General features: G+C 67.0%; 4 protein-coding genes across 5 annotated transcripts; 3 read left to right on the forward strand and 1 right to left on the reverse strand.

The window, feature by feature from the left end:
- Positions 1 to 280: 280 nt before the first annotated feature.
- KIF1C (kinesin family member 1C) lies at positions 281 to 7,664 on the reverse strand. Of its 2 annotated transcripts, none has more exons than XM_069799722.1 (21): positions 7,541 to 7,664; positions 7,155 to 7,231; positions 6,890 to 7,069; positions 6,722 to 6,787; positions 6,011 to 6,189; positions 5,794 to 5,905; positions 5,321 to 5,398; positions 5,150 to 5,215; positions 4,957 to 5,032; positions 4,774 to 4,852; positions 4,543 to 4,691; positions 4,128 to 4,255; positions 3,926 to 4,005; positions 3,585 to 3,660; positions 3,397 to 3,476; positions 3,202 to 3,296; positions 2,823 to 2,906; positions 2,293 to 2,470; positions 2,132 to 2,204; positions 1,355 to 1,984; positions 281 to 1,105 (listed from the first exon to the last, which is right to left on the reverse strand). In XM_069799722.1, exons 1-21 carry the CDS (start codon positions 7,644 to 7,646, stop codon positions 587 to 589), a joined length of 3,111 nt encoding a protein of 1,036 aa, XP_069655823.1. In that variant the 5' UTR covers positions 7,647 to 7,664; the 3' UTR covers positions 281 to 586. The 2 variants fall into 2 exon arrangements, with proteins under 2 accessions (XP_069655823.1, XP_069655822.1); XM_069799721.1 differs by having other exon boundaries at positions 4,957 to 5,035.
- Positions 7,665 to 9,273: 1,609 nt separating this feature from the next.
- LOC138688781 (uncharacterized) lies at positions 9,274 to 13,814 on the forward strand. Its single transcript, XM_069801301.1, has 7 exons — positions 9,274 to 9,456; positions 11,846 to 11,904; positions 12,781 to 12,852; positions 12,940 to 12,988; positions 13,087 to 13,102; positions 13,187 to 13,316; positions 13,412 to 13,814. Exons 1-7 carry the CDS (start codon positions 9,274 to 9,276, stop codon positions 13,752 to 13,754), a joined length of 852 nt encoding a protein of 283 aa, XP_069657402.1. The 3' UTR covers positions 13,755 to 13,814.
- Positions 13,815 to 13,934: 120 nt separating this feature from the next.
- On the forward strand, positions 13,935 to 22,914 carry CAMTA2 (calmodulin binding transcription activator 2). The gene is made up of 23 exons (XM_069801302.1): positions 13,935 to 14,055; positions 14,676 to 14,767; positions 14,853 to 14,953; positions 15,349 to 15,416; positions 15,520 to 15,655; positions 16,062 to 16,133; positions 16,242 to 16,437; positions 16,506 to 16,649; positions 17,289 to 18,010; positions 18,112 to 18,232; positions 18,329 to 18,466; positions 18,732 to 18,856; positions 19,297 to 19,517; positions 19,610 to 19,688; positions 19,885 to 20,125; positions 20,512 to 20,663; positions 20,741 to 20,975; positions 21,091 to 21,296; positions 21,400 to 21,471; positions 21,551 to 21,571; positions 21,668 to 21,864; positions 22,341 to 22,415; positions 22,570 to 22,914. The coding sequence occupies exons 2-23, from the start codon at positions 14,737 to 14,739 to the stop codon at positions 22,631 to 22,633; spliced, it is 3,417 nt and encodes a 1,138-aa protein (XP_069657403.1). The 5' UTR covers positions 13,935 to 14,055; positions 14,676 to 14,736; the 3' UTR covers positions 22,634 to 22,914.
- Positions 22,915 to 23,133: 219 nt separating this feature from the next.
- Positions 23,134 to 25,834, forward strand: SPAG7 (sperm associated antigen 7). Its single transcript, XM_069799728.1, has 7 exons — positions 23,134 to 23,294; positions 23,910 to 23,977; positions 24,069 to 24,157; positions 24,490 to 24,574; positions 24,906 to 24,995; positions 25,314 to 25,470; positions 25,622 to 25,834. Exons 1-7 carry the CDS (start codon positions 23,204 to 23,206, stop codon positions 25,738 to 25,740), a joined length of 699 nt encoding a protein of 232 aa, XP_069655829.1. The 5' UTR covers positions 23,134 to 23,203; the 3' UTR covers positions 25,741 to 25,834.
- Positions 25,835 to 25,842: the final 8 nt, after the last annotated feature.

A 25,842-nucleotide genomic window follows, 5' to 3' on the forward strand; every position in this document is an offset into this window, starting at 1 on the left:
AGGGACGGTCACGCCCTAAGCCCCGCCTCCAGCGCTACCCTGTATGGGGAAGGGACGGTGCCAGCCCGGCGGGGGTGGAGCTTCCCTCTGCCACGCCCCGACTTCCCCCCTCCTCCAGCACCACCCCGCGGGGGAGGGACGAGGGGGCGGAGCTCAGGGGCGTAGCTCAGGGGCGTGGCCGCCGGCTGCCAAGCTGGAGTGGGCGGGGTCGCGCCCGTGACGTGTCGCGGGGGCGGAGCGCGACGCTACACGTGCAGGGCAGCAGAGACGGAGGCGGCACCACTTTTAATGGGGGGGCGCCCCCTTTAATGAGGGGTTCCTCTTTAATTAGGGGCTTCCGCCTTCAACCAGGGGATCCCCTTAATGGGGGGGGCCCCCTCCACAGGCACACGCACACACACGCGAGGGGGGGAGGGGAGTGTGTGACAGCAGCTAGGGGAGCCCCCCCACGCGGGACAACCCCACTCAGCACCTGGGGGGGGGGGAACAGCTCAGCCCTGATTGTCCATGGAGAAGGGGGGGGGGAGGGGTGTGTGTCCTCCAGCATCCCATCACCCCCCGCGGCGCTGCCCCCCCCCGCACCCCCCTAGGCGGGGGGGCCGCGCGCCTTCAGGTCAGGGGCCGAGTGCTGGCGGCGCACGCGGGGGGGGGGCAGGTCCCCGGGGGGGGCGGGGGCCCCCCCCGGCGTCGGCGGCTGCCGCGGGGGGGTCCCCCCGTCCAGGGACCCCCGCCGGGGGCGGCCCGCAGGAGGGGGGGGGCCGTCGTCCTCGTGGGGGGGGGCCGCCCCCCACGTGAGGCGGTGCTGGGGGTTGCTCTTGAAGGGGAAGCGAAGCTTACAGTCCTGGGGGGGGTGTGTGAAGCGGGGGGGGCGGCGGGGGGGGGCGGGGGGCTGCAGCCCCCCCCCCAAGCGGGCCTGTTCCTGCCGCAGCCAGCGCAGCCGCCCCCGCCGGAAGGCCGGATCCTGCTCCATCAGCCGGCAGAGCCGCTCCGCCGACGAGGAGAAGGAGGAGGAGGAGGAGGAGGAGGAGGAAGGTGACGGTGACCCCCCCCCAGCGCCGGCCGGGGGGGGCTCCTGAGGGGGGGGCTCGGCCTCCCCCTCCTCATCCTGTGGGGGGTGGGGGTGGGGGGGAGAGAGAGAGAGAGAGAGAGCGGGTTAGGGGGGGCCTGTGGGGCAGGGAGGGGCACGCTTGGGGGTCCCAGGGGGCTGGGAACGGGTGGGGGGGCATGGGGCAGGGAAGGAAGACCCACACTGGGGGGCCTGGGGCGTGCGTGGGGCCTGTGGGGTGCCGTGGGGCAGGCAGGACCCACGCTGGGGGTCCGTGGGGCAGGCCGCACGTGGGGCAGGCCATCTCACCGCCGGGAGGGGGATGACGCGCTCCATCTTGCCGACACGGTCGCGCAGGGCGCGGATCTGCTCGTCCTTCGCGCTGTTCTGGCGCTTCACCTCCCGCAGGATCCCCGCCAGCTTGTCCAGGTGAGCCCGCAGCCCCTCCACCTCCGCCCCGCTGACATCGCCGGCGACGCCGTCGGTGCCGCCGCCACCGCCGCCGCCGTCCTCTTCACCTCCTCCCACCGTATCCCAAACGTCCCGCGCCACGGCGCGCCAGGTCTCCCGCTCGTGAGGATCGCGTTTGCCGTAGCGCCGGCAAAGCTCTTTCATCTTGACGATGCTCATGGCTTCCACCTCTCGCCGCGCTTGCCGAAAATCCCGCAGGGCCACCTCGTAGCAGATCTCCTTCACCGCCTGCATCTTCAGGTCCGCCATGGTGACCCAGGGAGGATCCGGCGTTGCCGGCCGGCGCCGTTGAGGGATTTGGTAAACGCGGAGGGGTTCCCGGCGTTTGCCCGGGTTGGGGAGGCCGCAGCGGCGGACGATGGAGCGGACAGTGGGCGCTGGGAGTTTTTGGCGGAGGGAGGAGATGAGGCGCCAACCGGCTTCGCACCAGCGCTGCTCCGGGTCGTCACCGCTGTCGGGGTCGGCGTGCTGGGGGTGACAGGGACACAGTGGGGACGTGGGAGGGCTGGCTTGGGACGGGGCAGTGGGGGGGGGGCACCCGGGGACCACCTGGGACACCGAGGTGACCCAGGGACCACCCGTGATGCCCAGGGACCACCCAGGGCCCCCCCTCACCATGCGCTGCTGCTCCAGCAGCTGGTCGGCCTCCTCCTTCTCCCGCCGGTACTGGTTCTCCAGGTCCTGCAGCCTGCGGGGGGACACACACACGGGGGACACGGGGTAAGCCCCCCCCCCAAAAAAAAAGCATCCCCAGGGTCCCCCCGGGGCATCCCCACCTCTTCTCCATCTCCAGGCGCATGTCGATGCCCTGCTGCTCCAGCAGCTCCCGCTGGGCCAGGTTCCAGTCGGGGGGGGGCTCCGGGGGGGCGGAGGGGCCGCGCTCCCGCTCCCGGCGCGCCTGCTCCGGGTGGGTGAAGCGGAAAACGTGGTTCTTCCCCAAAACGAGGCGGTGGCCTGGGGGGGGGAACGGGAGAGGGAGGGTGGGACCCAGGTGGAGGCCGGGGGGGTCAGGGGGATTTGGGGGGATTTTGGGGACACACACACAGGGATTGGGGGGGATTTCTGGGGAACACACGGGGATTTGGGGGGGAACACAGGGATTGGGGGGGATTTCAGAGGCATATACAGGGATTTGGGAGGATATACAGGGATTTGGGAGGGATTTGGGGGAGGACAGGGATTTGGGGGGCATTTCAGGGGACACACATGGATTTGGGGGGACATACAGGGATTTGGGGGGAACATGGGGATTTTGGGGAGTGTCACAGCGATTTGGGGGGACACAGGGATTTGGGGGGGTCCTTACCCGACTTGAGGACCAGCGGCTCCGTCACCTGCTTCCCATTGACATAGGTCTCGGCCCCCTCACACGGCTCCAGCGTCACCACGACTTGCAGGGGGGAGGGGCAACGAGGAGGGGGGTTACAACACTGGTAAAACGGGGGGGACACCCCAAATCCCACCCCCACCCCCCAAACCCCCCCAACCCCCCCTTCGGACCCCTCTCCCGTCAGCACGGTGGGAGCGGTACCTGGGGGGGGCTGCGGTGACCTGCTCCAGTGCCAGCATTTTGGGGGGGGGGGGGAGAAAGAGGAGTTAGGGGGTGCAGGGAGGGGTGGGGGGAGAGGCAGGAAAAGGGGGGTGGCACCCCAAAATCTGGTGCCCCCCCCCCCTTAATTTCCTACCTTCACCAGAGGGGTCAGGGCAGCTGCGGAAGAGGCAGTGCTGCTCCCTGATGAACGGCCCCGACAGCTTGATGTCCACATCCACTTGGCCCACTCTGGGAGGGGGGGAACGACACAGCAAATTGGGGGGGTCAGAAGGGTTTGGGGGGGCCGTGTAGAGTTTGGGGGGACCCCAAGACCCCCCCCACCCCTCACCTGGTCACGCCGTCCTTGATGTGGTAGAGGAGGCACTCGGACATCAGCGGGTCCTCGTTGAGGTTCACCAAGTGGGGGGTCTTTTTGGGGGGGGCACCCCAAAAAAAAGAGAACCAGAGTCAGAGCTCAGTGGGAGGTGCCCCACGGTGGGGGGGTTGGGGGGGTTTTGGGGTGCCCCCCCGACTTGCCTTTTTGGGGGAGAAGACGCCAACGGTGCCGCCGTCCTCCCGCAGAGCCACCCCCATTTCGGCCAGCAGCGCCTCCCTGGGGGGGGGGCGGGGATAAGGGGGGGTCCCGGGGGGGTTGTGGGGGTAGTTGGGGGGTTTTGGGGGGCTGGGGGGGCTTGAGAGGTTTGGGGAGGCTGTGGCAGAGGGCTGGGGGGCGGGGGGGACTGTGAGGGACCCACATGAGGGTTTTGGGGGTCAGCTGGGAGAGTGTTTGGGGAGGGGCCAGAGTTCAGGGTTTGGGGGGAGGGGAGTTGGGGGTTTTTGGGGTGCCGGGGGGGCTGTTTTGGGCCCCCCCCCCTCACCGCTCCAGGCGCAGCGCCTCTGTCCTGCGCAGCTTCTCCTCCCAGGTCTCGTTCAGCTCCGCGATGATTTTCTCCGTCTCCTGGGGGGGGGGGGGGGCACAATTTTGGGTGGGTGGGGCCACAATTGGGGGGGGGTGGAGCCCGGACACCTGGGTCCCCCCGGGGTGGGTGGGAGAGGGGCTGGGGGGTGTTTTGGGGTCACCTGCAGCCGCTCCATGGCCTCTGCGGCGCCGAGGGGAGGCAGCGGCTCTGGCCCCCCGTTGAGGGCGTTGGGGGCAGGGGGGGGGCCTGCAGGGGGGGCCGGGGGAGTGTCTGTGGCTGCATTCAGGCCTGGGGGGGAAAATGGGGGGGCTGTCAGGGAGCAAAATGGGGGGGGGGGGCTGGGAGCTGCCTCCTCCACCTGCCCTCCCCCCGGAACCCCAACTGCCCCCCAGCACTGCAGCTCTGACCCACAAGTACTCCCACGCTGCCCCCAAGTCCCCTTAACTCTGCCCCCCCTAGCCCCCCCAAACCCCCTTAGCTCGGCCCCAACCCCCCTCCCCCCAGCCCCCCAAATCTGCCACCAACCCCCCTCTGCCCCCCCAGCCCCCCAACTCCCCCCCCCCCCAGTCTCTCACCAGGGGGAGCGAGGGCGTGGGCCAGCCCCTGGGCGCAGAGCAGCTCCCGCAGCCGTGTCACCTCCTGCCTCAGCTCCCGGATCAGCCGGGCGTTGGGATCCTCGTTGATCACCGCATGGCACCGGATCTGCTTGGTGCGGTCGGCATAGCTGGGGGGGGAAGGATCAGGGCTGGGACCCCCCCTCAAAACGTCCCCTGTGTCCCCGTCCCCCCCACTCAACATCGCCTCACCGCAGGGTGCTGAGCGTCTCCTCGTAGTTGATGTCAGCTGGGCTCAGCGCCGCAATCATGGCAGTGCGGGAGTTACCACCTGCGGGGAGAGGACGAGGGGGACTTAGGGGGGGCCAGGGGACCCCCAAAAACCTCAGACACCCCCCCCGCCAAAACCCCACAGTCCCACTCCCCCCAACTCACCCAGGTTCTCCTTCAGCAGCCAGGTCAGCACCGAGTCCCGGTAAGGGATGAAATCCGGCTTCTTCTTCTTGCTGTTCTGCTACAGGGTGGGGGGGAAAGGGGGCATCATGTGTGCGCCTCCCCTAAAGTGAGGGGACCCAGACGTCCCAAAAGTGGGTGGTGAGACACCCCCCCCCGGCCCCCCCAAACTCACCGCCTCGGCCAGGGCAGAGATGACTTTCCCCAGGGTGGTCAGAGATTTGTTGATGTTGGCGCCTTCCTGGGGAGGAGGAGGATGATGAGGAAGGCTGGGGGAGGGCGGTCACACCACAGACCCCCTTTTTGGGGGTTGAGGGGTCCCCCCACCCCCCTCACCCCCCCTCACCTTCAGGCGCATGCCCTTGGCCCCCGAGGCGTCGGCGCGCTCACTGCCGGCCAGGTCCACCAAGCTGATCCGGCTGACCTGGGGGGGTCAGGGGGGGATTTGGGGGTGTGGGGGGGATTTGGGGGGGGTCTGGGGGGCTTGGGGGGAAATTGGGGAGGAGTTGGTGGGGCGTTGAGGGGATTTGAGGAGAATTTGTGGGGGTTCAGGGGATGGGAAGGGGATTTTGGGGGTGATTCAGGGGAGATTTGGGGGGAGTTGGGGGGTATTGGGGGAATTTGGAGGAGGTTGAGGGAATTTGGGAGGTTTAGGAGGGAGCTGGGGGGATTTTAAGGGGACTTGGGGGATGGGGGGAATTGGGGTGGGATTTTAGGGGGATTGGAGGGGATTTGTGGGGGGAATTCAGGGGGATTTGGGGGAGGACTGAGGGGGAGGATTTTGGGGAGATTCAGGGGGTTTTGGGGGCACAGCATCACCTTCTCAGTGTGGAGGTCGGTCAGGCGGTCGTGGCGGCGCTGGCTGAAGACGATGGTGAAGACGGCATGGGACCGGCTGCTCGTCTCGTTCATGTTGGTGGCCGCCACCGTCCTGAGTGGGAGTGGGGAAAAGACATCAGTGGCGACTGGGGGGGGGGGGGATTTGGGGAGGCCCCCCCAGATGTCGGGGTGTCCCCCGTCTGCCCCCCCAATCAACCTGGCCTTGTTGCCGCTGTCCATGAGGTCGGCAATGTCCTCGAAGGAGGTGACGGCCAGGCGGGACAGGTCCTGGACGTAGGGGCCCATCAGGGGGTGCTCCCGCACCCGCAGCCCCCCCCGGCTTTTGGGGTTCAGCAGATCCCGCACCCGCTCGCAGTAGATCTCCATGTAGCTCACCTGGAGAAGGGGGGGCACACACCTTCGGAATGGTGAGGGAGGGGAACCCCCAAACTGATGGGGTGGGAGCAGTGAACCCTAAACCCCCGGGGCAATGAACTGAGCCCCCAAACCACTGCACTGGGGGAAGCTGAACCCCCAAACTGATGGAGTGTGAGGGAGTGGGTGAACCCCCAAACTGATGGGGTGGGGGGGTGAACCCCCAAGGGAGGGAGATGAGCTGAACCCCCAAACTGCTGGGGCATGGGGGCAGCTGAGCCCCCAAAATGTTGAGGTGGGGGGGCAAATGAACCCCCAGACTGCTGGGGTGGGACGCTGTGAGGAGTTGGGGGGCTGGCCTGAACCCCCCCAAATTGCCTGGCAGTGGGGTGGGGGGGCTACGATGGAGATACCACACTGAGCCCCACACAGCCCCAGGGCAGGGGGGGCTGTGAGATAAGGGAGCCCACCCTGAACCCCCAAGCCCCCCAAATGGGGGATCTGTGAGAATGGGGGGGCTACCCCCGAACCCCCAAATGCCCCCCCCACTCACCTCCACAGAGAAGGTGAGATCGGGGGATCCCTCACGGCTGACACGGGTGAAGAGATCCTCGCAGAGCTGGGGGCGAGCAGTGCTGAGCCAGAGGCTTTTGCGGGGGGTCCAGCCCCCCACAAAACCCTCCTGAGACCCCCCAGACTACCCCCCCACGTCCCCCAATACCTGCGGGATGATTCCCTGCTGCCCGGCCTCCTGCCTGCCCATCATGGTGTAGGATTTGCCAGCGCCTGTTTGGCCGTAGGCGAGGACACAGACGTTGTAACCCTCGAAAGCGTGGAGCAGCATCTCCTCCCCGATGTCCTGGTAGACGCGGCGTTGCGAGGCAAAGTGGGGGTCCTCTTCCTGCGGGGGGGGGGCAGGGATGGGGGGGGCAATTAGGAGTGTTGGGGACCCCCGCCGTGTCCCCCCCAACCCCCTCAGTACTCACCGAAGTGTGGGACCAGTACGAGTAGTCAAAGGTGAAGTGCTTAGTGGCGTCTTTGGGGAGCTTGGGATTGGTGATGCCTGTTTTGGAGGGGGGGACACATGATGACAAGGGGGGGGTGACAGCACGTTAGGGGGACACCGTGACCCCCTCACGTCACCGCCGTCACCCCCGGCAGCCCCCCCTGCCGTCATTCAGCTGCTATTTTTAGCCCGGCGGCAGCTGGTTCTCTGGGCCAGCGGCCAGGACGGTGCCGCGGGGACAAGGACGGGGCGGGGAGGGGGGTGGGGGGGTGCCCCACCGTGTGCGTGTCCCCCCCCAACTTGGGGGGCGGTGTCTGTCCCACTCGTGTATGTGTCCTCAACCCCCCCCCCCCCCCCCCAACTCACAGGTGGTGTTGCCTTGCATCTGGATGACGCACTTGGCCTGGCGGCTGGTTTCCCGGGCATTGAAGGGCCGGACTCTGACCGCCACCTTCACCGAAGCGCCCGCCATGCCGGTGACGGCTTCACCCTGCCGGGACAGACAGACAAACAGACAGGCTGACTTTAAGCCCTTCCCACCCTCCACGCCAAAAAAATAAGGTGTGGGACAACCCCCACCCCGGGGGTGGGGTTAAACATCAACCTGCCGGTAACGCCCTGGGCTGGATCCTGCCTGCTTTTGGGGAGGGGGGGGGGCAACGCCCAGCCGGATCCGTGCTCCCCCCCCAACCCCGGCCAAGGAGAGGCCTAAAAATAACCCTGGCGTGGCACTGGGGCGGGGGGGCAGTGATGCCGAAAGAGCTGGAAGCGCCCCCTCCCCCGGCATCCCCCTGCCCGGGGTACAGGCAGCAGCCCCCCAAGTACAGGCAGCACCTTGGGGGGGGGGGGAGTCAAAGGTCAGGGTTGGGGGTCAAGGGTTGGGATTTGGGGTGGGGGAGGAAAAGGAGGGTGAGGAGCCCCCCCTCCGGCTTCCCCCCTGTCCCCAGCTGACTCCTTGCCGGGATAAACAGCACGTGACCCGCCCCCCGCTTGCCTTTCAAGGCCCCCCCGGTGCGTCACTGACACCCGCTCCCCCCAAAATGGGGGGGTCCCCCCGGGCCTCAGAACCGGCCCCAGGCCTGAGCCTTTCCCATGGAGGCTGGAGGCTGTGACCCCATGGCCCCAAGGGCCCCCCCCCAGGATCACCCCCCTAAACCTGCCCCCCACACCTCTGAGCCCTCTCCACACCCCCCAAACCCACTCGCCATGCCCCTGAGCCCCCCAAACTAACCTATAACCCCCCTAAACCTGCTCCCCCCACCCCCAAGCCCCCTAAACTGGCCTCACCCCCTTACAACGCCCTTAAACCTGCTCCCTACACCCCTGTGACCCCCCTAAACCCGCTTCCCAAACCTCTGAAGCCCCCCAAACCGGGATCACCTCCCTATAACCCCCCTAAACCTGCCCCCTAAGCCTGTGTGACCCCCCTAAACCCGCTCCTCACCCCCCTGATGACCCCTCACACTGGGATTCCCCTATACCCCCCCTTAAACCTGTCCCCATGCCCCCCCAAACCCACTCCCCATGCCCCCAGCCCCCCAAAATCTCCCTATACCCCCCCTTAAACCTGCTTCCCCTAACCCTGAACCCCTCCCACCCCTTTATACGCCCCTAAACGGGCTCGCCACACCTCTGAGCCCCCCCCAACCCGCCCTGTAGCCCCCCTAAACCTGCCCCCTCCTCCCCCGTGACCCCCTTCACCCGTGTCCCGTCTCTCACACCCCTCCCCGAGCCTCGCCCCCCGTCCCGGGGCCGGTCACTCACCTGCCCCGCGCTCCTTCATCCCCTCCGCCCCACGGCGGCCATCCCGACCTCACCCCGCCCGCGGTGCCGGGGCTTCGGCATCGTCCCAGGGCCCGGTGGGGCGGGGCCGGGGCCGGGGCCGGGGCGGGCCGGGAGGAGGCGGCGGAGGCAGCCGCAGCGGCGGCGGCACCGCGGGTCGAGTGGGTGGGGCGGGGCCGCGGTGACGTTCGAGGGGCGGGGAGTGTCGCCAGACGGGGGAGGAGCCTCTCGCCCCGCCCACCCTTAAAGGGGCAACGGGGAGAAACGGTGGGGCCCGACCGCGTGCTTTTGGCGGGGAAGTAGTGGTGGGTTTGGTGATGTGCGAGGCCTGGGTGCGCTGTGGTGGGTGTGCGGACTTGAAGCACGCGCGGGTGGGGGGGCTGTCCCGGGGGATGACGCGAGTGGCCTTCCCCCCCCCCCCCGTCCCAGACCCCGCGGGGTTACCCCCTCCCCGGCTCACCTCAAGCTGCGTCTTGCCGCAGGGAAAATGGAGGGCTCAGGTGGGAGAAACGTCCCTCCTTGTCCCCATTTACCCCCTTTTCCCTCGCGTCTTTCCCACTTTTCCCTCATGATTTTCGCTCCTTTTCTCCTCACCTTTCCCCCTCCTTTTCTCCTCACTTTTCCCCCTCCTTTTGCCTTCATGCTTTTCCCTCATTTCCCCTCACTTTTCCTTCCTCTCGCCCATTTCCCCTCACACTTCCCTCCCTTTCCTCCCACACTTCCCTCCCGTTAGCCCTCTTTTTCCTTTCACACTTTTCCCTCCTTTTTCTTTCACGCTTCCCTGTCATATTTTCCCCTGACATATTTCTCTCCTTTTCTCCCCTCACACTTCCCCTCACAGTTTTCCCCCCTTTTCTCCTCACACTCTTCCCCATTTCCCTCTCAGGATCTCAGGATCTCCCCTCCATTTCCCTCACACTTTACCCTCCTTTTTCCTCTCCCCCTTTTCCCTCATTCTCCCCCTTTTCCCCTCAGCCTTTTCACTCCTTTTCCCTCAAACTTTTCCCTCCTTTTCCATTTCCCCCTACACTTCTTTTCCCTCCATTTCACCCCGTTTCCCTCGCAGGCTTTCCCCTCACACTCTTCCCTCCATTTACCCCATTCTCCCCTTGCACTTTTCCTCCCTTTCCCCTCGGGCTTTTTGCTCCTTTTCCATTTCTCTTCACGTTTTTCCCTCCTTTTCTCCTCATGCTTTCCCCCCTCTCTTCCTCGCCCCCCCCCCCGCTTTTTTCTCTCTGTTTTTCCCTCCCTTCCCCCCCCCACTTTTCCCCCCACCTCCCCTCACACTTTTCCCCCCACCTCCCCTCACACTTTTCCCCCATTCTTTACCTTTTCTCCTCAGGGTTTTCCCTCCTTTTGTCTCAAACTTTCCCCTACTTTTCTGTTTACCCTCACACTACTTTTCCCTCCTTTTCACCCCATTTCCCTCACAGGTTTTCCCCTCACACTTTTTCCTCCACTTCCCCCATTTTCCCCTCACACTTTTCCCTCATTCTCATCCATTTTGCCTCATGCTTTCCCCTATTTTCCCTTTGGACTTTTCACTCCTTTTCGATTTCTCCTCACACTTTTCCCCTTTGCTTTTCCCTCCTTTTTTTCCACTCACACTTTCTCCACCATTCTTGCTCTCTTCCCCTCACACACCTTTCCCCTCACACACCTTTCCCCTCATTTTCCATTTCTCTCGTTTTCTTCTCACTTTCCCCTCATGCTTTCCTCTCACACTTTTCCTTTCTTTTCACCTCTTTTTCCTCACATTTTCCCCCCTCACACTTTTCCCCCCATTCTTTGCCTCTTCCCCTCAAACCTTTCCCTGAAACTTTTCTGTTTCCCCTCACACTACTTTTCCCTCCTTTTCACTCCATTTCCCTCACAGGTTTTCCCCTCACGCTTTCCCCTCCATTTCCCCCGTTTCCCCTCTCATACTTTTCCCTTATTCTCCCCCTTTTCCCCTCATACTTCTCCCTCCTTTCTCCAATTTCCCTCACACTTCGCCCCTTTCTCTCCTTTTCTCCTCACACTTTTCCCTCATCCTTTTCCCCCATTTCCCTCACACATTTCCTCCCTTTTCCTCCTTTTTCTGCTTCATGCTTTTCCCCATTTCCCATCATTTCGCCTCATGCTTTTCCTTCATCCTTTCCCCCTTTTCCCTCACACACTTCCTCCTTTTCTCTCCTTTTTCTCCTCATGCTTTTCCTACTTTTCCCCTCATGCTTTTCCCCCATTCTCCCCCTTTTCCCCTCACACTTGCCCTATTTTCCCCTCAGGCTTTTCCCTCCTTTCTCCAATTTCCCTCATGCTTCCCCTCCTTTCCCCCCCACATTTCCTCCTTTTCCCTCCTTTTTCTCCCTACACTTTTCCTAATTTTCCCCTCACACTTTTCCCTCATTCTCCCCATTTTGCCCTCAGGCTTTTCCCTCCTTTCTCCAATTTCCCTCACGCTTTCCCTCATACCTTTCCTCCTCCTTTTTCTCCTCACACTTTTCCTACTTCTCCCCTCACACTTTTCCCCCATTCCCCTTCTTTTCCCCTCACACTTTTCCCTCCTCGTCCCCCATTTCTCCGCACGCTTCCCCCTTCCCCCTGCTTTTCTCCTCACCCTTTTGCCTCCATTCCCCTCACACTTCCCCCTCTTTTGCCCCATTTCCCCCTTTTCCCTCCTTGTGCTTTTCCCTCCATTTCCTTCACATTTTCCCCTCCTTTTTTTCCTCACACTTCCCCCCTCCTCCCACCATGTTCCCATCCCGCTTTGCCTCCGCTTCCCCTCACGTTTTCCCTTATTCTCCCCCTCACGCTTTACCCCCCTTTCCCTGCGTTTTTCCCTCCCCACTTCCTCACCATTCCCCCCCATTTTCCTCATGCTGTTCCCTCCACGTCCCCTCCCCGCAGCACCCAGGACCCCCCAACATGGAGGACAAGCCCTGGGTGGCCCTCGGCCGCTTCGCCAGGTACAGACCCCAAAATGGCCCCAAAATGGCTCCCTGCCGGGGGGGGGGCACCCCCACGGCCGTTAATGACACCCAGAGACCCCACTGCACCTGTGGAGAGAGATTACACTGCGCTAATGAGCCTTTTCTAATTAACATCTGAAAGTGTCCATCAGGAGTATATTCACCGATGTCTCTGATGTACGTACGATCGATCCCTCCTATGTTAATGTGCATTGTTTAATACGTAAATTGCATCACAAATAGATAAACAGCATCTTGTTGCACCCCTACATCATCGATATAATCAATACTTTAATTATGTCTATATTGGCAATATTGATTACATTAATGGCGGCTTTATCAATACCGATTACATTGATGGGTCCAGATAGACATAAAATTATTGATGGAATTGATATATTGAAACTCATTATATCAATACTGATTACATTTGTAAGTTTGTTCACACATAATGTTATTTTTGTAATTAATATATTAGTATTAATTATCAATATTGATTATATTAGTGTTGATTTTATGTATATTGATTGTATTGATAGGTCTGGATAGGCCAAATTATTGGTAGATTTGATAGCGATTGCCAGATTTGGATAAACATAAAACATTTACATAATTGATATATTGATACTAATTATAGCAATCTCAATCACATTGGTGGGGCTGGATAGATGTAAAATTATTGATATAATTAATATATTGTTATTGATTACATCGGTATTGATTATATCAATAAGTCTGGTCAACAAGTCAGGCTTCACACCCCACCCTGAACTGCCCCAAAAGCAGCGGAAGTTGCCCCAAAAGTGTCGGAAACGGCCCCGGAGGCCCCCAAATCCCCCCGTGCCCCCCACTAACGCCCCTCTCCCGCCCCAGGCAATCCCGCACCGTCAGCCGCCGACGCCGCGACACCGACGCCGCCAGGCCTGACAGGCTCTGGGTGTCGAGGTAGGGAACCTCTTTAGCGCCGGGCTCGTTAGGTGCCGGTAACGAAGCGGGGCGTTGTCCTGAGACCACGCCCGTCCGTCCCTCCAGCCCTCGCCAGACGGACGCATGCCGACACCGCCAGGCCTCGCCGCTCACGGTATACATACGGCGACCTGCCTTGCCGCTACGTTTTTCCCAAAACTCCTGGGTTTATCCCCAGATTTACCAGCACCAACAACTGCCCCCTCCCCGCAGCCTCCCGGCGTGCCGGCCTCGCCGCTGCCCTCGCCGCTGCCCTCGCCGCTGCCCTCGCCGCTGCCCTCGCCGCTGCCCTCGCCGCTGCCCTCGCCGCTGCCCTCGCCGCTGCCCTCGCCGCGCTCGCTCTGCTGCCGCCGCGGCCGCCGCCGCCCCCTGCCCCGTGGCAGCACCCCCTCGGTCCGCTCCCACCTGGAGGAGCTGAAGCGGAGGCAGAGCAGCATCGACGAGTGAGGTTTTGGGGTGAAAACAGGCAGGTTTGGGGGCCGTGGGGTGGTGCGTGGGTGACACCCCCCCTCATCTTTCTCTGCCCCGCCCCCCCCAGGATGAAGCGGCAGGTGTGGGGCGGGGACCCCCAGGTGAGCCGGGGGGAGTGGGGGGGCCCCCCCCTGCCCCACAGCCCCTCCGGGGAGGGGGCAGGAGGAGCTCCCCCCCTCCCGTGGGGGATGCCGGACGGGTGGGAGGAGCCATTCAGGACGGTGGCTCCGCCCCACGGCCCCGCCCTTTGTGCTCCCTCCCGAGGGCCCCATGGCGTCCCCCTGTTGTGCCCTATAGGTGCCTCCTACGGGCCCCACGCTGACCCTGTGCCGTGTCCCATAACCGCCTCCTGCAGCGCCCCGCGGCTGCCTCGTGTGGGGGCCACAGCCACTTCCTACACTGCCCCGTAGCCGCCTCCTGTAGTGCCCCATAGTGACTTTGTATAGTGCCCCACAGCCGCCGCGGGAGCTGGCCCCGCCCCCGCCTCCCCTCGGCCCCGCCTCGCCCCCTCGGCCCCGCCTGCGGCCCCGCCCCGCCCCGCGCCTGGCCCCGCCCCTCCCTCGCGGCGCGGCCCCGCCCCTCCTTGCGCGCTGAGGTCACGCGCCGGCGGCGCTGTCAGCGGTGGCCCCCGGCGGGGCGGGAAGATGGCGGCCGGCGGCGGGGGCGGCGGCGGCGGCGGCGGAGGCGGCGGCGGCCTCTCATTGCCGGCAGGTGGGGCCGGGGCGGGGACGGGGGGGGTGTGAGGTGCCGTGGGGCGGGGATGTGGGGTGCCGTGGGGCGGGGGCCGGGGGGGGGGATGTGGGGTGCCGGGGGGTGGGGGCTATGGGGCCGGGATGTGCAGTGGTTTGTGGGGTGTCATGGGGCGGGGGTCTGGGGGTCGTGGGGTGTCATGGGGCTGGGATGCGGGGGGCCATGGCGTGCGGTTTTGGGGGGGGATGTGGGCTGTCGTGGGGTGGGGGTCTCAGGGATGTGAGGTGCCATGGAGCTGGGATATGGGGTACCAGAGAGTGTAGGGGGCCATGGGGCAGGGATCTTTGGGCTGCCATAGGATGGGGATGTGGGGAGCCATAAGGTAGGGATGTGGGGGCCCACGGGGCAGGAATCTTTGGGGTGTGGCGCAGGGATGTGGGGTGTTGTGGGGCAGGGTGCTGAGGATGGTGATGGTGTCCCAGGAGTAGCCAGGCCTGAGCCATGGGGCACCTGTGGGGAGCCGTGAGTGACGTTCCCACAGTGTCCCCACACCTGGGGCACCGTCCCGTCACCCCATCACCCACTTGCGAGGGGACACAACACGGGGGGGGGGGGCGATACCCAGTGACACTCCCCTCCAGGTGCGAGCCCTTCCTCTGCACCCCGAGGGGAGCTCTGAGGGCCCCGCGCCGCACCCCCAAGATGAGCAGCAAGGAACCCACCGAGGTCTCTGGTAAGGGGTGGGGGGGACACGGAATGGGGGGACACACGCAGGGGGGTGGGGGGACACGGAGGGGACACTGACCCCTCCCTCGCAGAGAGGAGCCACCTGAAGGTTTTCCTACCCCGGAAGCTGGTGGAGTGTCTGCCCAAATGCCCTGTCCTGCCCAAGGAGCAGCTGCGCTGGAACACCAACGAGGTTGGGGGGTGAGGGGGGGGATGTGGTGACACTCGGGGACCGAGTGGGGAATGGGGATGGTGAGGACACAGGGGGACATGGGGACAGGCACGGGGGGGGCTGGGTATTGAGGACATGGCGGGGACAGCGAGGACATGGGGTGTTGGGGACGGCAGGAGCACGGGGGGGACAGGGTGGTGGGGACACGGAGACAGTGGGGAAACGGTGGACCAGGAGATAGTGCAGGGTCAGGGACAGCAGGACAGTGGGGAACATCAGGGGACAGCGGGGTCGGGGTTGATGAGTGACAGCGTGACCAGGTGGGGGGACAGCAATGTGACCCAGCGAGGGTGACACCGGGGGTGACAGCATGATGACACAGGGGGCCACCTCACCCTTTCCCACCCCCCTGCCAGGAAATCGCCTCCTATCTTATCACCTTCGAGAAACATGACGAGTGGCTCTCCTGCTCCCCCAAGACCAGGTGGGGTGACCGTGGGGCAGCCGTGGGTCACCATGGGGTGCTGGGGGGGGGGGGTGGCAGGCTGTGGGGTGCCCCCATCCCCCCCCCTCACCCCCATTTCCAGGCCACAGAACGGCTCCGTCATCCTCTACAACCGGAAGAAGGTGAAGTACCGCAAGGATGGCTACTGCTGGAAGAAGCGCAAGGATGGCAAGACCACCCGCGAGGACCACATGAAGCTGAAGGTGCAGGGTGTGGAGGTAGGAGGCAGGGGGGGCCCCCCCAAACCCACCAACCCCCCCCCCCCAAATCCACTACCCCCTGGCACGGCTGGGGGGAGCAGGGAGGGGGCGACTGGGGAGCCCTGACTGGGGATGGCGGGGGTGGGGATCCCCAAGGCGGGGGTCTGGGGGTGCTGGGGACCCCCAAAGGGTGTTTTTGGGGGTATCAGGACCCCCAGGGGGTGATTTGGGGGTGCCAGGGCCACCCCCAGCCAGGCAGATGAGGGTGGGGACCCCCTGGTTGGTAATTTTGGGGGATGAGGACCCCTGGAGAGTGACGTGGGGCTGTGAAGACCCCCCAAAGGGTGGTTTGGGGGTATCGGGGGGCCCCCTGCTTTCTGGTGGGGGGGTGTCGGGGCCCCCCCCAGCCCGCCTCTCCCCGCAGTGCCTCTACGGCTGCTACGTCCACTCCTCCATCGTCCCCACCTTCCACCGCCGCTGCTACTGGCTGCTGCAGGTAACCTGGGGGAGGGGCACACAGAGACCCCCCCAAAACTACACTGGGGGGGTCCCCCACCCCCCAAAACCACAGACCTGGCTGTCCTGCCTCCCCCTCCCCCCACAGAACCCCGACATCGTCCTGGTTCACTACCTGAACGTCCCGGCCATGGAGGAGTGCAGCCGCCCCTGTGCCCCCCCACTTTGCGCTGGCAGCCCCCCACTTTGTGCTGGTGGCCCCCCCCTTTGCGCCGCCACCGCCGACCCCCGCGAGTGGCTCAAGTGGTCGCAGGAGGAGCTCGTTGCCCAGCTCCGCCCCATGTGTAAGTGGGGGCGGGGGGGGGTACCCCCAAAACCTCCTTTTCTCACTTAATTTGCCCCCCCCCCGCAGTTCATGGGATGAAGTGGGGCTGTGGTAACGGAGGGGGGGCCCCGGCCGGGCTTTCGCTGGAGCAGCTGGTGCAGCACGTCCTGGAGACTCACCAAGCGCGGCCGCCCCCCCGCACCCACGCCTGCCTCTGCGCCGGGGGGCTGGGTGAGACAGGACCCCCACCTCGGGACCCCCCCGGGACCCCCTGAACACCCCTGGGACCCCGTTGGGACCCCCCCGGGACCCCCCAAACCCCCTTGGGACCCTGCCCAGGACCCCTCTGAACACCCTTGGACATGCACAAATCCCCTGGGACCCCTTTGGAACACCCCTGGGACGCCCCAAAACCCTCTGGGATGCCCCAGGGACCCCCCCCGAACACACCCAGTACCTCCCTGGGACCCCCTGAACACCTTTGGGCTCACCCTGATTGCCCGCTGGGACTCCCCCGAACACTCTTGGGACCCCCCCAAACCCCCTTGGGACCCTGCCCGGGACCCCTCTGAACACCCTTGTGACACCTCTGAATGCCCCCTGGGACCCCCCCAAGACCCCCCCAAACACCCTTGGGACTCCCCTGGGACCCCCCAGGCGCCCCCAACCCCCCTCCGGGAGCCCTCTGAACACCCTTGGAACCACCCAAAGCCCCCTGACTCTCTCCCCGAACCTCCCTGGGACCCCCTGAACGCCCCCGGGACCCCCCCCAACAGCTGCAGGGGACCCCCATTCCTTCCACCACCCCCCAGAGGACCCTCATCCTGCCCCCCCAAGACCTCTTCCTAACACCCTCCCCTTCCCCCCCAGGCACCCCAGGCCACAAGTGCGGCAGCACCAAACACCGCATCATCTCCCCCAAAGTGGAGCGGGGGGGCGGGGGGGCGGCGGCGGCGGCCGAGCCCCCCAAAGCTGCCCCCTCCTCCCCTGACACCACCCAACCCTCCCCAGGCCTGGGGGGGGCCCCCCCTGAAGGGTCCCCCCCTTTTCCACCGGGCCTCCCCCTTTTAGTAGTGGCCAATCTGGGGGGGGCGGCCCCGGGGGGGCCCGAAAACCCCCTGGGTCTGACCCCCAGCCAACACCTGGTGACCCCCGAGGGCTCCTGCCCCACGGCGCTGCCCCACGGCACCGTGGGGCTGCCCCACGCCGCCCCCCCTGCCGCCTTCGACCCTGACTGCTTCCTCAACAGCCCCCGCCGGGGCCAAACGTACGGCTGCGAGGCCGAAGCCCCTCCCGGCGCCCCGCCCCCGCCCCCCGAAGCCCCCCCAAAATTGGGGGGTGATGAGGAAGAGGAGGAGGAGGAGGGGGTGGGGGCGGCACTGCCAGCACCCCCCCGGGACCTCGGCGCTGCCGCCGACCCCCAGCCCCCCTTCGCCCTCCCCTTCGCCGAGCTGCTGGCGGGTGACGGCGGGGTCCCCCCCACCCCACGCGAACCCCCCCCCACCCCACGCACTCCCCCTTCCCCTCCCGCCCCCCCCGATGAGCCGCCGGTGGCCATCACTGACTTCTCCCCGGAGTGGTCCTACCCCGAGGTGAGCCGGGGAGGGGACAAACCCCGCACCTGTGCCCCCCCTGTCCTCAATGTGTGTGGGGCCCCGCGGGTGACCCCCCTCCCCTTTATTTGCCCCCCCAGGGTGGGGTGAAGGTGCTGATCACGGGGCCATGGGGCGCCGGCGCCTACAGCTGCCTCTTCGACCGCGTCTCAGTGCCGGCCGCCCTGGTGCAGCCGGGCGTCCTGCGCTGCTACTGTCCCCGTGAGTGTCCCCGGGGGGGGGTGGGGGCACAACCCACTTGTGCCCCCCCCCCGCACAGTAGCTGACACCCCCCCGCCTGTCTCCCCCCGCCAAAAGCACACGAGGCAGGTGTGGCCGCCCTGCGCGTGGCCTGCCCCCCCCGGCTCCTCTCGGCTGCTGCCCCATTTGAGTACCGGGCGCGGGGGGGGGCGACCGGCCCCCCCGGATCCCAGCTGGACTGGTTGTCCCTCGATGGTGAGTGGGGACCCCCCCAAAACTCACCCCTCCCCCCACGGGGGAGCACCCCCAAAGTTGTCCCCACATGACGCCTGGGTCCCCTGTATGGGGCGGGGGGGGGGTTACGGGGACCCCAAAACTGCCCCCCCATGGGGTGACACCATTTTGGGCCTGGGGGGGGTGGAGCATCAAGGGGGGTTGACCCCGGTGTCTGGCTGGGGGACAGGGGCTCTCCCAGACACTGGGGTGTCCCCCCACTCACCCCCCTTCCCCCCCCCCGCAGAGGCCCAGTTCCGTCTGTCCATCCTGGAGCGGCTGGAGCAGCTGGAGACTCGGCTGGGGGCCCTGGCCCCCCCTGCGGTACCCCCCCCGCCACGGGGAGCCCCCCCAGAGACCCCCCCGGAGCAGGTGAGGGCCCCACTCCGACTCCTGGGTCCCCCCCCGCCGTGTCCTGTGGTGGGGGACGGGGGTGGCCCCCCACCCCGTCCGCGGCATCCCTCGGGATCCCCCCACGTCCCTTACAGTCCCCCCGCGTCCCCTGACGTCCTCGATATCCCCCTGTGTCCCCTGAAATCCCCTGGTGTCCCTTGATGTCTCCGCTGTCCCCCGATGTGCCCAGTGTCCCCCGCCACTGTCCCCCGATGTCCCCCACGTCCCTTAAAATCCCCTGGTGTCTTCCCCGTCCCCTGACGTCCCCGATATCCCCTGCCGTGTCCCTTGCCACCTTCAGTGTCCCCTGACATCCCCTGTGTCCCCTGGAATCCCCCCGTCTCCCTTAATGTCCCCAGCGTCCCCTGTCACCCCCCCATGCCCCCCCGCGGTGTCCCCTGACATCCCCACGGGGACAGGGGCCGGGGTCCTCCTTCGAGAAGCGGGTGGTGGCCGTCTGCGAGGCCATGATGGCGCGGCTGGGCTGGCTGGGGACATCGTCGTCATCATCATCATCGGGGACTTTGTTGTCATCTGGGACGGCGCTGGCCCACGGGGCCACCTTCCGCGGGATGACGCTGCTGCACCTGGCGGCCGCCCAGGGCTACGCCGGCCTGGTGGAGGCCCTGCAGCGCTGGCGGTGAGCTGGGGACACGCTGGGGATGGGGATGGGGATGGCGATGGGGACCCCCCCCGTGACGCCCCAGGCCGTGTCCCCTCCTGTCCCCGCAGGGCGCTGGCGGCCGACAGCCTGGAGCTGGAGCAGGAGGTCGACCCCCTCAACGTGGACCATTTCTCCTGCACCCCCCTGGTGAGGGGGACAGCGGGGATGCGGTGGGGACAACAGGGACGCGGTGGGGACACGGCGGGGACGGAGGCAACAGCGGGGAGATGGCATGGTTGAGGAGACGGGGTGCCTGGTGGTGGCAGGGGCAGGGCTGAGGGTACCGGGGGTGGCCTCTTGGGGACAAGGGGACCTCGGTGACCGGGTGCCACTGCGTCCCCAGATGTGGGCGTGCGCCCTGGGTCACCGGGAGGCGGCGGAGCGGCTGTGCCGCTGGGACCGGCGGGCGCTGGCCGTCCCCGACACCCTGGGGCGGCTGCCGCTGGGCCTGGCCCGCGCCCGCGGCCACCTGGCCCTTGTCACCCGCCTGGAGGAGCTGCAGCCGCAGCTGTCACCTGCGTCCCCGCGCTGTCACCTTCCTGGCCTGCGCGTTCCCTCCCCGCTCTCCGCCAGCCCTGACACAGGTACGCTACCATCACCGCGTCCCCTCCCTGTCACCATCGTCCCGGTGTGGTCACCGTCACCGTGTCCCCTCCCCGCTCCTGGCCACCGTCACCCCGGCGTGGTCACCGTCACCGTGTCCCCTCTCTGTTCTTGGTCACCCTGACACCCACACGGCCACTGTCACTGCATCCCCATGTCCCCCTAAATCCTCCCCGCGTCCCCCCCAGGGCGTCACTGGTCCCCTCCAGCCTGTCCCCCGGTGTCCCCCCATGTCCCCTGTCCCCCCCAGCCTCTCTGTGTCCACGACCCCCCTACCCCCAACATGTCCCTTGTCCTCCTCAGCCCCCGCGTGTCCCCTGGGTGTATCCCCCCCCCAGGACTAAAGCTGCCCCGCTGTCCCCCCCAGGGCTGAGCACGGCCAGCAGCCTCTCCTCCCCCTCGGGGCTCTCGGAGGGACCAGCCTCTGTCCCCCTGCCCCCCGGCCCCCCCGGCCCCCCGGAGGACGAGAGCTGGGTGCCGCCCCCCCCCAGCCCCCCTGACGCTGACGACGCCCTGCAGGTAACGGGTGACCCCCCCCCAGGGTTGGGGACCCCCCCCTCCCCGAGCGTCCTGACGTCACCCCTGTCTCCCCCCAGGCGGAGGTGGTGACGCTGGCCCAGCAGATCATCGAGGCCACGCCCGAGCGCATCAAGCAGGAGGCGCCGGGGGGGCCCCCGGGGACAGCAGGGGGGGCCCCAGTGACAGCAGGGGGGCCCCTGGGGACACCGGGGACACCAGGGACGCCGGGGCTGAGTGCCGCCATGGCCTGGCTGGCCACCTACCTGGAGAGCGTCGACCGCCCCCCCGTGCCCCCCCAGAGGTACCCACCGGGTTTTGGGGGACCCCCATATCCCCGTGTCCGCTGCCCCCCCCCACTATCCTTGGGGGGGTGGGGTGCACCACCCTGCACCCTGACCCCCCCTTGTGTCATGTGTCCCCCCCCCAGAGCGGAGGCGCCCTCCCGGGGGTCCCCGGGGGTCCCCGAGCGGCCGCCCCCCCCCCCCCTCAGCGGCCGGCTGGGCCGAGTTCCTCAACGCCTCGGGGGGGGCGCGGGGGGAGAGCGCCGTCGCCCTCCTCACCCTCTCCGACCAGGAGCAGCACGAGCTCTACGAGGCCGCCCGCCTCGTCCAGGGCGCCTTCCGCAAGTACCGGGTGCGTCAGCCCCCGCACGGGGGCCCCCCCAAACCCCCCTGGGACCCCCCGTGGCGCCGCTGACACCCCCCCCCCCCAAAATCCCCTCCTTTCCCCCCGCCAGGGCCGGAGGCTGAAGGAGCAGCAGGAGATGGCGGCCGCCGTCATCCAGCGCTGCTACCGCAAGTATAAGCAGGTAACGGGGTGCGGGGGGACCCCAAAAACCCCGGGACCCCCCACCCCCCCGTTAACCCCCCCCCTCTCTGCCCCACAAGCTTACCTGGATCGCTCTGAAGGTAACGGGGGTGCCTGGGTTGGGGGGGGCGGGCCGGGGGCACCCCGTGGTGGCCGGCGTCGCCCGCGGGTGCTGAGGCGTGTCCCCTCCGTGTCAGTTCGCGCTGTACCAGCGGATGACGCAGGCGGCCATCCTGATCCAGAGCAAGTTCCGCAGCTACGCCGAGCAGAAGCGGTTCCAGCGGCGGCGGCGCGCGGCCGTCCTCATCCAGCAGCGCTACCGCAGCCACCGCGAGCACCAGCGCCTGCAGCAGGGCCCCCGCGCCCCCCCCACCAGCCTGCCCCCACGCCTCCGGTGGGGACCCGCGGGACAGGGGGCTGGGGGGACTGGGTGCTTGGGGACACTGGGTGACAGTGGGTGACAGGGGACTGGGGACACTGGGTGCTTGGGTATGGGTGACGGTGCTTGGGGACGGGGGACACTGGGTGACGGGACTGGGGACACTGGGTGCTTAGGGATGGGAGACACTGGGGTGTGTGGGGGTGGGGACAGAGTGCTTGGGGACACTGGGTGCTTGGGGATGGGTGACAGTGGGTGATGGGGGACTGGGGACACTGGGAGACACTGGGTGACAGGGGACTGGGGACACTGGGTGTTTGGGGATGGGAGACACTGCGGTGTGTGGGGATGGGGACAGAGTGCTTGGGGACACTGGGCGCTTGGGGACAGGGACATGGGGGTGCTGGGAAGGGGTGACGCTGGGTGAAGTGGTGCTCGGGGACTGGGGGGCCGCGGGGGTCCTGACCCTCCCCCCCCCCCCCCCCCCCCAGGGGCACCTTCCTCACCATCAAGCAGGACCAGGCGGCCCGGAAGATCATGCGGTTCCTGCGGCGCTGCCGCCACCGGTGCGGGACACGGTGGGGGGACAGGGGGACGTGGAGAAGGGGGGCTGGGGGGGGGCGGGGACAGGTGACACTGTGGGGGGGGGGCCGCGGGGGACCCCACGGAACCTGACCCCCCGGAACCTGACCCCCCCGTTGTGTGTGTGTGTGTCCCCAGGATGGAGGAGCTGAAGCAGAGCAAGGAGGGGGACAGTTTACAGAAGCGGGGCCTGGCCTCGTGACCCCCCCCACGGGGGACCCAGGCATCTGGGGGGGCAGCCCCTCCCCCCAATCCCCCCACACCGCCACAGGCTTCGCCTTATCTCCGGTGCCAAGCGCGCCCCCCCCAGGCCCCCCCAGCACCCGGCCGCCTGGGTCCTCCCTGGGGGAGTCGGGGGTGGGGGGGGGGCAGAGCCACCCCACGCCCCTCCCCCCCGCTCCTGTACCCTCCCCCTGGCCTTCCTCCCCGCATGTCCCCCCCCCCCCGCGCGGGCCCTTTGTACAAAGTTCCATTAAAAAAGAGGAAGCGGGAGTTCAAAAAGCGAGGTGTGTGTGCGGCGGGGGGGGGGCACACGGGGGGGAGGTGGACACGCGTGGGGGGCGCGGCCCTGCCCTTTTAAGAGAGGAGTCACGGCAGAGAGGAACGCGCGCCCCTTTTAAGGGCAGGCCCCGCCCCTTTTAGGCCAGGCTCCGCCCCTGTCGCCCGCCCCGCTATGAGCCGCGCCCCGCCCCTTTCGGCCAGGCCACGCCTTCGCACCGCGGCGCGGTGACGCAGCGACGCGGGGGCGTGGCGCGCGGCGGCTCCCCCCAAGATGGCGGAGCTGGATCTCCTCGGTTCCATCCTCAGCTCCATGGAGCGGCCGCCCGCTGCCGCCGACGGGGAGGCGCGCCGCCGGGCGAGGGGTCAGCGGGGCCGGGGGGCGCGGGGGGATCCGGGGGGCACCGGTTGGGTCACCGGGGTGGACCGGGGAGGGGGCAGGAACTAACGGGCGCGGGGGCGGGGGGGCGGCGGCGCGTCCCGGCCCCTTGACCCCGGGACCCTCCCGTCACGCTTGACCACGCCCATGGGATGTGTGGCCACGCCCCCGTCAGGGAGCGCGCTGAGGCGCGGCGGGCTCCGCCCCCAGATCGCCTCGATAGACACTCTGGGGCGCTGCTGGCCACGCCTCTAGACTGATTGACCACGCCCCCGCTGTCCTGAGAGACACCTGGCGCTCCTGCTGACCACGCCCACACATGCGCGGCCACGCCCCCAGCTCTTTAGGGAGAGATGCCTGATGTGCTGCTGGCCCCGCCTCCGATCCCTGGTCACGCCCATAGCCCTTTTATGGGTATCTAGCGGTCCTGCTGGCCCCGCCCCATCTAGCCGGGCCCCGCCCCCAAACACCATGATAGAAGACCGGGGTTGCAGCTGCCCCCCGCCCCCCGCCGGCCCTTGGCCCCGCCCCGTTCACCCCCCACCCCAAGGGGGGGGCAGCAGGGGGGACCCAGGGGTCCTGACTCCCCCTCTCCCCCCAGAACAAGCCGCTCGGGTGAAGAAGCTGCAGGAGCAGGAGAAGCGACAGAAGGTCGAGTTCAGGAAGAGGGTGAGTTGGGGGGGGGGGGGTGTGCATCCCCAGACACCTGGGTGTCCCCCCCTGACACTGGGTGTCCCCCTGATTCCTGGGTCCCCCCCAGATGGAGCAGGAGGTGTCCCAGTTCATCCAGGCCAGCGGGGAGCCCCGGCGCCGCTTCCAGCCCATGAACAAGATCGAGAGGAGCATTCTGTGAGGGGGACACTGGGGGGCACTAGAGATACGGGGAGGGGGCACTGGAGACTCGGGGGGGGGGCACTAGGGGCACTGGGGAGGCACTGTGGACACTGGGGGGGGCACTGGGAATACTGGGGGGCACTGGAGATACTGGGGGGGACATGGGGGACACTGGCTGGGGATGTTGGGATACTGGGAGAACAGGAGAGGAGCTCCTCGGGGTGGCAGCTCCACCGTGGGGCAGTTGGGGACCCTCACAGGGCGGTCAGGGCCCCCCTGGGGACACTCGGGGACCCCCCAGGGGACAGGGGGGTGTGTGTGTCCCCGTGACACTGATCCTTCTCCAGGCATGACGTGGCGGAGGTGGCTGGGCTGACGTCCTTCTCCTTTGGGGATGACGAAGACAGTCGCTATGTCATGGTCTTCAAGAAGGTGGGGGACAGTGATGGGGGGACACATGGGGAGGGGGGGGACAGGGACCCCAGGGGATGGGGGGGGAACATGGGTTGGGGACAGGGGACAGTGGGGAGGGAAGAGCAACAAGGAGAGGACCTCAGGGGGATGAGGAGGGGATGCTGGGAAATGGGGGGACACTGGGGGGGCTGATGGGGGGGGGACTCGGGGGGGGGGGGTTGGTGGAGAGGGGCCCTTAGTGTGCCGGGAGGGCGAGGGGTCCCCTCTGTCCCAAGCAGGGGTGGGGTGCGGGTTGGGGAGTGGATTTGGGGGGACGCCAGTGTCCGGGCGGGAGCTGACGCTTGCGCAGGAGTTCGCGCCGTCGGACGAGGAGCTGGAGGCGTACCGGCGGGGGGAGGAGTGGGACCCCGCCCGGGCGGGCGAGCGGCGCCGTCTCCGGGTAGGTGGGGATTAATGGGGGTGGGGCTGGGGAGGCAGGGCTTGGCCAGGGTGGGGCTGCTAGGGCGGGGCCCGGCTGGGGTGGGACTCGAGGGGGAACTGAAACGGGCAGGGGTGGGGGTCAGGTGGGGGTGTGGTTTGTGTGGGTGTGTCCCCAGTGGGTGGGGGTTGAGTGGGTGTGGCCCTGAGCATAGCCATCATAGGGTAGGGTGGGGTTAGGAGTGGGTAGGGCTTGCTGCAAAGGGGGCATGGTTTGTGGAAGGAGGGTGGAGCTGGAGGGGTTTGTGGGTGTGGCTTGTTGCTGACACCCCGCCCCCAGGAGCTGGCGGCCCAGCAGGAGGAGGCGGAGCTTGAGCGCGGCCCCACCCCTCCCGGCCCCCCCAACGATTACAAGGACAAATACCGGCACCTGATTGGCTCCGACGCCGCCAAAGCCGCCGCCCGCACCATGGAGGCCAACAAGGCTTATGGCTGCGGTGAGCCCGCACACCGGGGTCCCTTTTCTTGGGGGGGGGGGAGGATTTCCCTGGGGACACCCCCACCTGGTGGGGTTGGGGGGGTCCCGGGTGCTCCCGGACGCCGGGGTCCCCCCTCACCCCGCCCTCCCCGTGTCATGTACCCCCCCAGTGCCGGTGGCCAACAAGCGGGACACGCGCTCCATCGAGGAGGCCATGAACGAGATCCGGGCCAAGAAGCGGCTGCGGCAGGCGGAGGATGAGGGCGGGGCCGGGGGGACCTCGGCATAAGGAGTGGGGGGGGCTGCACCCCCCAGGGGGGGTTATTTAACAGAGGGGGGGTCACAGACAGACGAGGGAGGCTCATAAAGCGCCTCAGCTCCCACCCGTGTC

This window comes from Haliaeetus albicilla, chromosome 13, assembly GCF_947461875.1.
Source record: "Haliaeetus albicilla chromosome 13, bHalAlb1.1, whole genome shotgun sequence".
In the NCBI taxonomy this organism is placed as follows: Eukaryota; Metazoa; Chordata; class Aves; order Accipitriformes; family Accipitridae; genus Haliaeetus; species Haliaeetus albicilla.